The 14,396-nt window shown below is 46.6% G+C and overlaps 1 protein-coding gene across 1 annotated transcript; it reads left to right on the forward strand.

The window, feature by feature from the left end:
• The first annotated feature begins 2,647 nt into the window (after positions 1 to 2,647).
• On the forward strand, positions 2,648 to 7,466 carry GPX2 (glutathione peroxidase 2). Its single transcript, XM_084791741.1, has 2 exons — positions 2,648 to 3,011; positions 6,788 to 7,466. The coding sequence occupies exons 1-2, from the start codon at positions 2,790 to 2,792 to the stop codon at positions 7,136 to 7,138; spliced, it is 573 nt and encodes a 190-aa protein (XP_084647867.1). The 5' UTR covers positions 2,648 to 2,789; the 3' UTR covers positions 7,139 to 7,466.
• Positions 7,467 to 14,396: the final 6,930 nt, after the last annotated feature.

Consider the following 14,396-nt stretch of genomic DNA (forward strand, 5'->3'; position numbering starts at 1 on the left):
AAGGACTGGGTCATGTTTTGAATTTGCCATTGGATACCCCATGGGAGAAGAAGCAGGTTAGAACCAAGGAAGATGAGGTGCTGATGCTGTTGAGATGCAGGAGACAGGCATGGGCATATGTGTAGAACGAAGAAGTGTAGTGGAAAGTTTTGGTATCTTTTAAACAGTCAGTTATGTTATGCAAACATGGTCTTGTTTTAATCCCAGGTGTGGGGTATGGGCCTCCTTCAGACTGTCCACAGCAGCAAACTATTTGCCTCATGCAGGCTCTGAGAGGGGCTCTTGGCCAGCTGCAGATAGTTTAATTCTTAGCGCTCTGGAGAGGGAATAAATGCCAGAGACGGGGTTGCCGAGAATGAAGAAGGAGGCTGCTGCTCCCCATTGCTGTTGATGCAGTTTGGCAAGAAACTGGAGATATCCTGAAACGAAGGCTGGACTTGCCCCAAGGAACCCAGCAACCTAACCAGCAGGAAGTAGCTACGGAAAACACCACCCCACCCCCCCTCGCCTGTAACCTTTCTCTCCAACTTGGTGTTGGGGTGTTGGAAGGGATTGGGGTGGAGAGGGAAGGTAGAAGCAGTAAGAAGAGCAAATAAAGTAGGATGAAAAGGGGTGCTACAAAGAAGGAAGGAATAAAACAGCAGGGCGGTGGTCACCCCAAATCCCTGCGCACCGAGAGCACTTCCCACACTCTGAATAGTCGCTTTGTGCGAGAGGGTGTTTATTTTTATGAGGTCAGCAGATAAGGAAACAGGTTCTCAGAGCGTGTTTGAAGACTTGACCAAGGGCCCCAAGCAGACAGCAGAGTTATGCCTAGAAACCAGAGTCTAAATGTAAGGCGTTGGAACATCTGTGTACACGTGATTCTCTTCTGCAGAGGACCACCCACCTAGGCCTTCCTGTCTACTACAACTAAGAGCCATCCCTCTGTTGCAGAAAGCCATAGGGAGCACGCCTTGTTAGTGTGTGCCCAAAGCTATAGGAAAGCAGGGGCAGTGTGTGCCCTTCGTGACATATGTTAGGAAAACCTCAGCAGTTTTTCTCAACCATGAGAAGTGAGCATCCGGGAGACCCATGAGGGCCTTAGGGTTTCTTGAAGAAGAGGAAGTAAGAAGCTATTTCTGACTCAAGACTCATGGCTTGCCTGAAGAGGGCTTCAAAGGAGCAGTGAGCACAAGGCATCGCGCTCTCTTTGGAAGCTTGGGGTGCTGGGGGGCGCTCTAGATGGAAGAGAAACCTGGCAGGTTAATATCAAGATCTTATTTACACTACTGCTAAGTCCCTCTGACTCCATGGGGACATTTACTGGCTATAGCCAAAGGACTCTGTCACTTCCCAGGACACTTGCCTTCTTGCCACCATTTGTGGTTTTCAAAGACTCCATCTCCACTTGGCTAATGGAAACCTGTTTTGGGGGAGCTGTCAGTGAGACTATGAGTCCCACACCCCTAAACACATACAGATCAAGCTACGAGGCCGACTTGCTGGATACTCTCTGGCAAGTTGTTTCTTTGCCTCCCAACAAATCAAATCCTGAAGACTAGCTGCCCCAGCCTTGCTGACTCTGCTCTAAGGAGACGGCTCCTAATGGATATGTACCGATGAAAATTCTCTCTGGGAAATACTTGCCTTATTAAAATAGCCAGGATAAGCCTAATTGTTAGTTTTATTGATGGAGAAATCAAGTGTTCCTTAAAAGTTCCTTATTTAGTTGGCCAGTGCTTGGCATTATGGTCTCTTCAGCCTCTGTGAGCTTCCAAGAGAGGGCCCCAGTGACAACCATCAGCAGGCCAAAGATAGCCCACCATGCACACTGGCTTTGGAGATGTCTCAGGAGCCTACCTGGAATCACAGCTGCTTTGCCTTCCTGTGTGTTTCTTCCTGGGAGGAGATGGTCGCACATTCACACAAACCTCCTCCTGAAAGTCTTGGAGACCGAGCCTTTGTCTGAGAGGGAGGCAGGTACAATTTGTCTACCATCTGTTCTGAGACTGCCCATCCCCCTAATCAACCACTATGCCAGGAACAACTGCATCCTCGTGACTGGTCGGGGAGTGTGGAATGGAGACAGAGATTCTAACGTAGGACATGGTACAGTGCAGGGACAAAGACCTTGGTGTTCTCCAGGACAAGGAACATCACTCACCAAAAGGCTTTCTGAGGCAATCACGGCTTCATCCCGTCTGCCTGGGGCAAACTCAGGCATTCAAAGTCATTGGCTTCTAGAAAACAACCCTCTCCTCCTAAAGGTCCCTTTGGTTCTGTTTATAGAAAGCACAGAAAGATAAAACTAGTGTACATCTTAGCAGTCATTTGAGTCAGGTGGACACCAGACCTGGGCATATCTGACCTCTCACAATTCAGAGACTGGTGCTCAATAAATGCATTTTTAAAAAATGTCTGTGTCAGGTAGAAACAACTTGTTGGGGCAAGTAGAAGTCAATCTTGCACGCGCCCTCCCTTCTTTTCCTCCCCATTTGACCTTTAGGGCTCTGGTTTCCAGCAAGGAGTGAATTATTCACATCTGCCCATAGATATCAAATTGGCCCTTGCCAGGTTGCCAGTAGGGTGGGGCAGGAGGTGGCTTTGTTCCGGAGACTAAATAGGAGGAGCCGCAGCCTTGTTCAAACAATACACAGGTGGGTGCCTGGTTTTGCTAAGTCATCCTGGGAAGGCTCAAAGGCACTTTGTAAAATCCTTTCTGTCCTTCCCGGCTCCTCCTGTCTTCCTGCCCACTCAGGGGACTTCAGTGGGCTCACACAGCTGGCCAGGGCTCACTGCACTTCACCATGGCTTACATTGCCAAGTCTTTCTATGATCTCAGTGCTGTCAGCCTGGATGGGGAGAAGATAGATTTTAACACGTTCCGAGGCAGGGCAGTGCTGATTGAGAACGTGGCATCTCTCTGAGGAACGACTACCCGGGACTTCAACCAGCTCAATGAGTTGCAATGTCGCTTTCCCAGGCGCCTGGTGATTCTTGGCTTCCCTTGCAACCAATTTGGACATCAGGTGAGGAGTCCCTTGGGTTCCACCTAAGGAGTTGATTGCTGGAACTTGAGTAGGATAAAGAAAGGGGTGAGTGTGTGTGTTGAAATATCTGAAATTGAAGGGCATGCTTCATCGATCTAGGTGAGTGTGAAATGTCAAAGGGAAGTAGATATGTTCTGAGATTAAATACTGAGAGTGGCTTTTATTATTGTCTTTCCAGAATATTCTATGAGGGTTGCTACCAGGTCTCTCCATTGTGTCTTATGCTGGGTACCAGCAAAGTAATTTATTAATTATTTGCTGGATGAATGAGTGGAGAAACTAGAAGGTTATGAATCAAATGAAGGCCGGGTGTAGTGGCACACACTGTTAATCCCAGCACTTGGGAGGCAGAGGCAAGTGGATTGCTGTGAGTTGGAGGCCAGTCTGGTCTACAAAGTGAGTCTAGGACCAGCCAAGGCTACCCAGAGAAACCCTGTTTTGAAAAACAAAAAAAACAACAACAACAACAACAAAAAAAATATATATATATACACACACACATATATATATATATGTATACACACACACACACACACACACACATATATATATATATATACATATATATATATATATATATATATATATATATATATATATATATATATATATATCATACCTGGCATGGTAAAGATGGTAAAGCAAGCATTCCTGAAGTCTTAGAATGGTGGGTGAGGTGGAGGCTGAGGATTGATATGAATTTGAAGCCAACCTGGGTTACAGAGCAAGATCTCAAAACACCAGCCTGCAAATGTATCTCGCTCAGTTGGTAGAGTGCTTGCTTCATATACACAAACCGTATGATCCCAAGCGTTGCATAGAACAGCTTGTGGTAGCTTGTCTGTGATCCAGCACTTGTGAAATGGAGGCAGGGAGATCAGAAAGGCAAGGTGATCCTCTGACTGCAGCCAGTTTGAGGCCAGCCTGGCCTGGAGAACTTGGCTCAGACAAACAATTGGGACTAAGCTGACAACTGCTTGGGAGCCCTTAGTCCCTGCTCTCTTGGCTTTACCCTTTAATGGCTCTGATGCCCTTGTAAGAGGCACTTAGTTCTCTGTCTGAGGTTCCTCGTGTATTGATTTAATAAGCTTATTGTGAAGCTCATGGAATAAGACACAGGAAAGTACCTAGAAAGACTGAAGTAGTGTGTGAATGCAAACAAATTCATTATCTAAAGGCTTGTTTTTAATCAGCAAATTGAAAAGAGACCATGGGAGAAACAAAGGGTTTGCAGCATGCGTGTGCCTGCTCTGGGCTTCACCCGCACCCTGCGTCTCTGAATAACGTGGCGCTCTTCCACAGCTTCAGCCTGTACGCTCAAGATGTCTTTTGGGGCTTCTGTGTCTAGCTTTGATTTAACAAGCAAGCCAGGCGTCCTTAAGCAGACTCTCTAATTAGAGCTCACAACTCACAGTGGCAGGAAGGGATAGCTGATACACACAGGGAGGATGGCTGTGATGCACACAGGAAAGATGGCTGTGATGCACACAGGAAAGATGGCTGTGATCTACACAGGAAAGATGGCTGTGATACACACAGAAAGGATGGCTGTGATACACACAGGAAAGATGGCTGTGATACACACAGGAAAGATGGCTGTGATACACACAGGAAAGATGGCTGTGATACACACAGAAAGGATGGCTGTGATATACACAGGAAAGATGGCTGTGATACACACAGAAAGGATGGCTGTGATACACACAGGAAAGATGGCTGTGATACACACAGGAAGGATGGCTGTGATACACACAGGAAAGATGGCTGTGATACACACAGGAAAGATGGCTGTGATACACACAGGAAAGATGGCTGTGATACACACAGGAAGGATGGCTGTGATACACACAGGAAAGATGGCTGTGATACACACAGAAAGGATGGCTGTGATACACACAGGAAAGATGGCTGTGATACACACAGGAAAGATGGCTGTGATGCACACAGGAAAGATGGCTGTGATGCACACAGGAAGGATGGCTGTGATATACACAGGAAAGATGGCTGTGATACACACAGGAAAGATGGCTGTGATGCACACAGGAAAGATGGCTGTGATACACACAGAAAGGATGGCTGTGATACACACAGGAAAGATGGCTGTGATACACACAGGAAAGATGGCTGTGATACACACAGGAAAGATGGCTGTGATACACACAGGAAGGATGGCTGTGATACACACAGGAAGGATGGCTGTGATATATAAGGTGATCTACACAGGGAGGACAGCTGTGATCTACACAGGGAGGACAGCTGTGATCTACACAGGGAGGACAGCTGTGATCTACACAGGGAGGATGGCTGTGATATACACAGGAAGGATGGTGGTGATAACCCAGAAAGCCATCACTATGCTTATGGTTCTTTCCTCTCAAGTTTCTTTTTAGACTTTACCAGGGAGAGACAAAAAGGGCGAAACCTCATTTGGAGGCATTTCTCAATCCAGGAGGTACCCCTGGCCTTACACCTCACTTGTGGCTGGCCAGTTGCTGGAAGGAGTCATTAACTACCAGGAGCCAGGCAGCCATTTGCACTAGAGCTGGAAGTCTCATAGATCAGCTGGGGCTCCTTGGCAGCCTGAACTGTATTAATGGTTTTAGTAGGTCAAAGGAAGGCACTTTCTCTCAGAGGGAGCTAGCTGACTCTTAGCCTGGAGAGGAGGGATAAAAATGAACATGGAATTGCTTAACAGCCTCCCTAACCCCATTCTAGAGCACTCACCCTTAGCCTAGTTAATTCATACCTGTTGGTCACTAAGTGGTTCTATTTGGAGTGGGGTCACTATTGTCACTAACTTGCTCTGCTCTCATAGCAGCTGAAAAACGAAGACTCCCTTGGATGAGGTCTTTCTTCATGAAAGTCTCCTTCTCCTACTTGCATTTTAGCTCTAGGACAAGGAAGGATAAAAGCTGGAGGCTATAAATGTCACTCACCTGGGACTTTCACCCTTGACTCAAGAGTTGTGTAGGGCGTAGGCAAAGGATGCACTCAATATCCACAGAACCAGAAGGGCAGAGGAAAGAAAAAACGGTGGTAGGAAATTCTCGTGTGTGTGTGTGTGTGTGTGTGTGTGTGTGTGTGTATTGGGTACACATGTGTGTCTATTTGTAGGCACACCAATAGAAGGGCAGGTTCTATGCATAAATTGAGCCCCCTTTCCTTTTATTCCCTGAACTCAAGATTTCCTAAAGCACCAAACATACTGTTAATTGCTCTGGGCGGATTAGGGTCAGAAGCAACAGTTCAAAAGTACTGACTCTTTAAGCACATTTATTAATTCATTCATTTTAATGTGTGTGTGGGTGCACATAGCACAGAACACAGGTAGACGTTAGAGGACAACGTGTGAGAGGGGATTCTTTCCTTCAATCATGTAGCATTCCCAGGCCTCCAAAGTTCTGGACGAAGCTCAGCATTCCATCAAAGGCCATGGCTGAAGAGATGGCTCAGTGGGCAAAGGCACTGGCCACCAAGCTCCATGACCTGAGTTCAGTCTTCAGAACCCAAGTGAATTCTGCAGGTTGTTCTCTGACCTCCACATGAGCAATGTGGCATTCACTAAAATAAATGTAAAAAATAAAAACCAACAACACAATGGCTGAAAGTAAGGCGAAGCAAATGTAGAACACGCATATGTGCAACACATGCATGCACTCACACACAATGGAAAGAGTGACCCTGGGAGTGTTGGAGAAGCAAAGGAGCCTTTGGTTTCCTCTTCCTTTTTTCACACTCTGTGTCTTTCCCTCCAGGAGAACTGTCAGAATGAAGAGATCCTGAATAGCCTCAAGTATGTGCGCCCTGGGCGTGGGTACCAGCCCACCTTCACTCTTACCCAAAAGTGTGAGGTCAACGGGCAAAACGAGCATCCTGTCTTTGCCTACCTGAAAGACAAGCTGCCTTACCCTTATGACGACCCATTCTCCCTCATGACCGACCCCAAGCTCATCATGTGGAGTCCTGTACGCCGCTCAGATGTGGCCTGGAACTTTGAGAAGTTCCTCATAGGGCCAGAAGGAGAGCCCTTCCGTCGCTACAGCCGCACCTTCCAAACCATCAACATCGAGCCTGACATCAAACGGCTCCTCAAAGTTGCCATCTAGACGTGGCCTGCTCAGCCTAGGGACTTCCCACTGTTTCCAACCCCAGCTATTCTTCCTCAGGACTCAGTATACCCTAAGGAGACACCAGGGGACTGAAGCCTTCCCTTAGTATCACCCCTGCACTGAAGCACCTTGCCTTCCCTGTCTGTTTCCTTTAGCTCCCTCAAAGCTCTTGGGGAGTCCACTTGGGGCTCTAAGTCTGGGATAGGCTCTGGGCCTTCACAGAATGATGGCATCTTCCTAAAGCCTTATGGGAGATGTCTGAGAAGTTGTGAAGGGCCCAGAGGCAACCTACTTTAGAGTCCAATAAATGGCAGGTGTGGAAATGGCCTGGGTCTTTGTGTCTTCCTTTCGAATACGTTCAAGTATCTGATCCTGTGTATGTGTGTGCACATGTGTGGAGGTCAGAGGACAACTAGGGGAGTTACTTCTCTCCTTCCGCCTTGGGTTCCAGGGAAGGAACTCAGGTCCCTGGGCTTGCCTCGCTGAGCCATCCAGCTGGCTCTGGATCCTCATTCTTGACAGAGGTGGAGAGGTGATCACAACTGTGGTGGGACGGGGGGAGCTAGAAACACACTAAGGTTTGGTAACGTGTGACTCTGATCAAGGGGCTACCCCAATTACTGTGTGGATCAGGTTGTGATCAAGGTCTGCAGTGACAGTTGGAGTTGCAGTTTATGTGACTTTATCTCTTCCCACCCCCACCCCCCAACCTCCCAAGTGCTGGGATTAAAGGCATGTGCCACCACCACCTGGCTTGTGACTTTATCATTTCATGGCTCTGTCAGAACCCAGCAAAAAGAAGTGATAAAGGGGAATGAAGTAAAAGACGGCAGGCCCTGGCTGAGAGTACTAGGAAGCTGTTAAGACTACAATCTCCAACCAGGAAGACATCTCATCATTGTGGGTCCTGGACTAATTAAACATTAACTGGCAACTTTTACAGACAGCAAGGGTGTAGAAAGTAAACAGTTACCAGGAACACAGAAACACTTTACCCTTTTTTAAAATATATATTTTAATGTATATGAGTAATCTGTCTTCATACACACCCAGAAGAGGATGTCAGATCCCATTACAGATGGTTGTGAGCCACCCAGTGGTTGCTGTGCACATATGCATGTGTGTGCATGTATGCACACACACATTCATGTATATGGGCATGTGCTGTGACATGTGGAGCTCAGAGGACATCTTGCAGTCTCCTTCCACCATGTGGCTTGCAGGGACTGAAATTGGGTTGTCACACTTATAAATAGAATTCATGTTCTACCTTTGTTCCTTTCAAGCTCAGCTCACAAATGCAGGCATAAGGCAAACGGAGGCATAAGGCAAACGGAGGCATGCATGAATGATGTGGCTAATGACTTCTTCCACGAAGGTAGGGACACAAGAGAACAGAGGCATGACAGCATCCGCTTCCTCTGTGAGTGTGGGGACAGAGACCCTTTAGAGTATGAGTTTACAATCTTCCCACGAGGTTGGCAGTTACAGAGAGAACAGGTGTGCCAAATGTGTTGTCAGGATGCCCCAGATGCCTCGGGCAGTACAAGTGCACTCAGAAAGCAGCAGCAGCACCACAGCTGGGGCTGAGATGCTCTGAAAAACTCCTTCCTGTTAACACTGTTCCCTTTGGCCTATACCTTCAGCTCACACTATCACTGATGGTGCTTCATTTCAAAGGGGGTACCCTGAGTGTTACAGAGGGAATCCCAGCCATCCTTCTGTTAAGGCTGCCCTCAGCTTGACTCTTGAAAATTCAGCTGCCCCCCCTCCCACTTATCTTTTTCTTTTAAGACAGGGTTTCTCTGTGTAGCCCTGGATGCCCTAGAACTCACTCTGTGGAGATCCACCTGCCTCTGACCCCCAAGTGCTAGCACTGCTTTTTTTTCCTTCCAGGTTCAGTTTCTTATTGGACATGTTAACAAAAGGGGTTTATGTGGAGAGCCACAGATAGCAGCGCCCCCTGCTGCTTCCCCCGCGCAATGCACCCCCTTTGCGCATGCACAGTGAGTAAACCTTATGCGCATGCCTGAAGGCATAGCATGAGGTGGCGTGATCAGAACAAGGCATAGCGTGAGGTGGCGTGATCTGAACACACCAACCAGGAGCAACAACGTGGCAGTCTCTGATAGGACCAGGCACACTACCAAGGTTCTGTGGGGGCTTTTCCCAGGGTCACTCCGGTAGTCCAGGATCCTGAATAAAACTGCGGCAAGAAGAGTTCCCGGTGTTGGTGTCTTTCCTGCTGGTCGGGGGCGGCATCGACAGGTTTAGTCAAAAAGACTCCTCAGATTCTTCCTTCTTTGCTTCCACTCTCTTCTCCACTTTCTGCCTCTTCTGGGGCAGCAGCAGTGGCTGGGGCAGGACCTCCTGCTGGAGTGGCCCACCAGCCCCGACTTTGCAGATGAAAGTCCCAATGTTGACACTGGCCAGGGCCTTTGCAAACAAGCCAGGCTAGAAAGGTTCAGCGTTGACACTGGCTGCTTTCATGAGGGCACTGATTTTATCCTCCATGACTGTCACCTCATCATCCTTTCAAGCCCCATCACCCACATGAAGGATGAGGGTGGAGCAGATGAAAGTGAGCTTGGAGACAGAGGCCATCTTGTGGACTGCCTGCACAGGCGCCTGTTGAAGTGAGCTTCCTCAGAAGGACTGAGCACCTTGGCAGCAGCTGAGGAAAATGGGACTACTTATCTAAGAGCCAGCAGCTGAGGTATAAATTCTTTTGCAGAAGGCCCATGCACTAATTTTAGAGTAGTAATGACAGAGACAAATTCTTTCCCCGATGAAATGGATGCCACTATATTTTGCATTGTTTTCCATCATCCTGATGGTGCCTGACATTATATCTGACATCAGAGTTAGTGTGGATGTCCAGCTAGCCTAGATGTTGGCATTAGGCCATTGGCAATTTAGGAATATGCTAGGACAGTGTGTTGGATCATTCCATGTGGCTCAAAGAAGAATTAGAATTTCAGTATAAATGACTTTATGCAGAGATAGAAGAGACAAAAATGATAGAAGGTGGGCTCCTCACTTGGCAGTGGTAATGCTGTTTGTTTCAGGAGGACCCTGCCCAGTGTTTCTTAGAAGGGGCAGAGAGGCAGGACGATCTTTCCTGATGCTATTGCTAAGCTGAGAAGGAAAGGCTGTTTTTCTTCATTCTTCATCTCATTTCTCCACAGTTGGTCCTCAGAAGCAGCTATGGCCATCAGTAGGCAAGACAAAGATATAATGGAATCACCCACTTTCCTAAATAAACAAAATCTTTTAACAAATTTCCAGAAGACACTCAGGGACAGGAAGGAATCTCATTAATAAGCTCTGGCAGAGCACTGAGGTAATACTGCTCAATCCAGAGCAGTGCCAGGGTCACTTGAGGGCTCTCCACAGAGGACCAAGATACACAGACTGAAACGGGTGGTTATAACTTATAATCTTTTAAACTACATAGCTACACCTTACCTTAAAAAATATCAAGAGAGGCCGGGCGTGGTAGCACACACCTTTAATCCCAGCACTCGGGAGGCAGAGGCAGGCAGATCTCTGTGTTTGAGGCCAGCCTGATCTACAAAGCGACTCCACGACAGCCAAGGCTACACAGAGAAACCCTGTCTCGAAAAACCAATAAATAAGTAAATAAATAAATAAATATTAAATCTAAAATGCCAGTTACCGAAATTGACTTTCACACACTGCATTGAGTATTTTATATGCATTATTCACATTGACTCTCTCTAAAGAGGAATTCTCTCTAAAGAGAGGGTTTCTGGGTGGACTAGCTGGAGCACAGCCTGGAATTCATTCCAATGATTCCCCTTTCTCTCTCTATGGATTCATTCTGTAAGTTCTTTCTGTTTGTCTAGAGAGCCCCAAAGGCCTTTTGAAGACACAGTTACAGCACCAATTACATGGCAGCAGCCTGGAGGACTGGGCCAGGGTTCTCCAGAAGGTGCTCTATGCTTTGAACCAGCTTCCAATATACACTAGAGTTTCTCCCACAGCCAGGATCCCGTAGGTCCAGACATCGAGGGGCAGAAAAAAGTAGTTCACTCACTATCACCCCTAGTGACTCATTAGGAAAAGTTTACTTCCTGTTCAGTGACCTTAAGTCCTACTTGACAAGAGGTGGGAGTGCTCCCTCCAGGAGCCACAACAAACAAGCCCTTCTTGTGTTCACTTGGGACTTCTGATGCCATTAAGCCAACAGGCTAAGCCAGGAATAACAGGTTAGGAGGGGTAATTGATCCAGGAGGGGGAAATTGGATTGCTTCTTCACAGTGGAGGTAAGAAAGACTATGTCTGGATTGCAGGAGATCCCTTAGGGCAGTGATGCTCAACCCTTTTATGGGTTGCAACCCCTTTGGGGGCTTGAGTGACCCTTTCACAGGGGTCATATATCAGATATCCTGTATATCAAATATTTACATTATGATTCATAACAGCAGCAAAATTACAGTTATGATGTAGCAATGAACTAATTTCATGATTGGGGGGGTCACCACAACAAGAGAAACTGCATTAAGGTGTCACGGCATTAGGAAGTTGAGAACATTAGGATGTCTCCTGTGATTAAAGTCAACAGGAAATGATAACAACCTAATCCAGGCAGGATGACAAAGGGCACACACACCCTTCAGGAATGAAGGTCTGGATCACTCTTCCAGGAAAAAAGCCAAGACCTGCTGAGTGGAGGAAATAACAGATTGGGTAGCAGAGGAAGGTAATTATAAAAACCAGCCAAGGCCACTTGACCAGATGCAGAGATGAGGATTATAGCTGACATGGTTGTTTCTATCATATTTTGTTAAGTATTCATCCTACAGATATTTGTGTTTTCTTAATCAGTTTATCATGTAATGTCACGAGAATATCAGTAGCTATATTTGAGATACTAAAAGAATGCCCTTCAAGGGACACTGTCCCCTATTCTAAATTTATACTTTATTTTCAGTTGTATGAGAAATTGTTATATCATGTTAGGCGTAACTATAATCTGGTGAGATATATAATGCAATTGTATTTGGGATAGTTACATCATGTTTAGGCATTATTAGGACCTGGCTGTTGTTTTCATGTGGTAATTAAGCATAACATAAGGAGATATGATTGTGTGTCAAGGTGGCAAGGATAGACTTGTGATGACTGCTCTGTTCTTGGATGTCAACTGACTACACCTGAAATTAACTAAAACCCAAGTGGCTTGGCACACCTGTGAAGGATTTTCTTTTTTCCTTAATTAAATCATTTGAGGTGGGAAGACCCACTTCTAATCCAGATCTCTGAGGTGGGAAGACCCACCTTCCGCTGGCAGCTAGATAAAGGACACGGAAGAAGGAGCGTTGCGCTTTGTCCGCTTGCTCTCCCTAGAAAGTCCATTCCTTCTTTGCTGTTGGAGCTGACTGCTTGGGGGCTGTGGCATGGACTGAAGACCAGCTGAGACAGCCAGCCTCGCAGACTCAACAACTAGTGGAATCTGGACCTTCTGTTGGTAGACAGCCATTGTTGGGTTGGCCGGATGACAGCCTATAAGCCCCTTTCCCTCTTCCTCCCTGCCCCCTGCCCCAGTGAGTTCCTGGCCAAACAGAGTGAGATTCTAAAAATTAAAAAAAAAAAAAAAATTTTTTTTTAAAGTTGTAAAAGCCAGAGGAACAAGAAGTATGCTGAGATTGTGTCTCCCAGAACTGTCAGTGGAGACCCATGGACTCACATCAACACGGTGCCTAACAAGATCGCAACAAGAACAGCAACAGACATGCTTACATAGAAGGGAGCGAGTACCTAGCAGTCCTGCAAAGGAGTACAAGAGCACATTCTGTTAGCCCAGTTTTACAGAAACAGGACACTGAAGCCCATAGCTCTGCTCTGCTTAAGGGCTATCTGATTCCAAAGGACAGTGCAGCCTGAATGCAGGTGTTATGACCACTAGGTCAGTGTTCTTTCAATTATGCACATAACACCTTCTAAGATCCCTTTGGAGTAAATGGAACAATCCGATTCACTCACGTTACACTCTTTACTCCAATTTCTCTGTTTTCTACCATGTGCTTCTTCTGGAATAGGCTTCCATTTGGGCCTCAGTACACTCAGTTCACTCAGTCACCATGCCTTCTTAGCCTCCCGGCAGTTCTCAGATTTGCCTTGTTTTTGAAGACCTCGGTAGTTTTGAGAGACGTCAGGGAGTCTGGAGAACTGAACTTGTTGTTCTTAAGATCAGACAGACGCTGGCTCATGGGAAGAAAGCCCCAGAGATCTTCACACTGCATCCTGTCAAGGGCACGCTGGTGCTGGGGTTCTCTTCACATGCATCCTGTCAAGGGCACGCTGGTGCTGGGGTTCTCTTCACATGCATCCTGTCAAGGGCACGCTAGTGCTAGGATTCTCTTCCATAAAGCCACTCCTTTCCCTCTTTGCATGCTGCTCGTTAGAAGGCAGTCACTGTGTACACAGCCCACACTGACAAAGCGGGCTATGGGAAATACCCCCTCCTTCCTCTTCCTTTCTTCTTCCCTTCCTCCCCTACTTAATTATCCATCCATCCACCCACCCACACTACCAACAGCATAGACCTATGGATATTTAGTGCACATCCTGGGCTTTAATCCAGAATATCAATTTAGTTATTTTCAAATAATTAAAGCTGTGTTCACTGGGAGCTCATGTCTGACCACTCCCTTAATCCAGTGTTCTCAACCTGTGGATCTAGACCCTTTGGGTTAATGACTCTGTGAGGAGGCGGGGTCACATATCAGATATCCTACATATTATATTACAGTTCATAACAGCAGCGAAATTATAGTTTTTGGTTTTTTTGTTTTTCGAGACAGGGTTTCTCTGCGGAGCCTTTGCTGTCCTGTACTCGCTTTGTAGACCAGACTGGCCTTGAACTCACAGTGATCCACCTGCCTCTGCCTCCCAAGTGCTAGGATTAAAGGCGTGAGGCACCATACCTGGCAAATTTACAGTTATGAAGTAGCAATGAAAATACTTTTATGGTTGGGGGGGGTCACCATAACATAAGAAACTGTATTAAAGGGTCACAGCATTAGCAAGGTTAAGAACCATTGCCTTATCACTCTGGTTTTTTGTTGTTGTTGTTGTTGTTGTTGTTTTTTGTTGTTGTTGTTGTTTTGTGTGTGTGTGTGTGTGAGAGAGAGACAGAGAGAGAGAGAGACAGAGACAGAGACAGAGAGAGACAGAGAGACACAAAATGCTCTAAGTTAACCATGTAGAATTTTTGCCCCATTTTATC

This window comes from Acomys minous (genome assembly GCF_964271855.1).
Source record: "Acomys minous genome assembly, chromosome: 8".
Classification (NCBI taxonomy): domain Eukaryota; kingdom Metazoa; phylum Chordata; class Mammalia; order Rodentia; family Muridae; genus Acomys; species Acomys minous.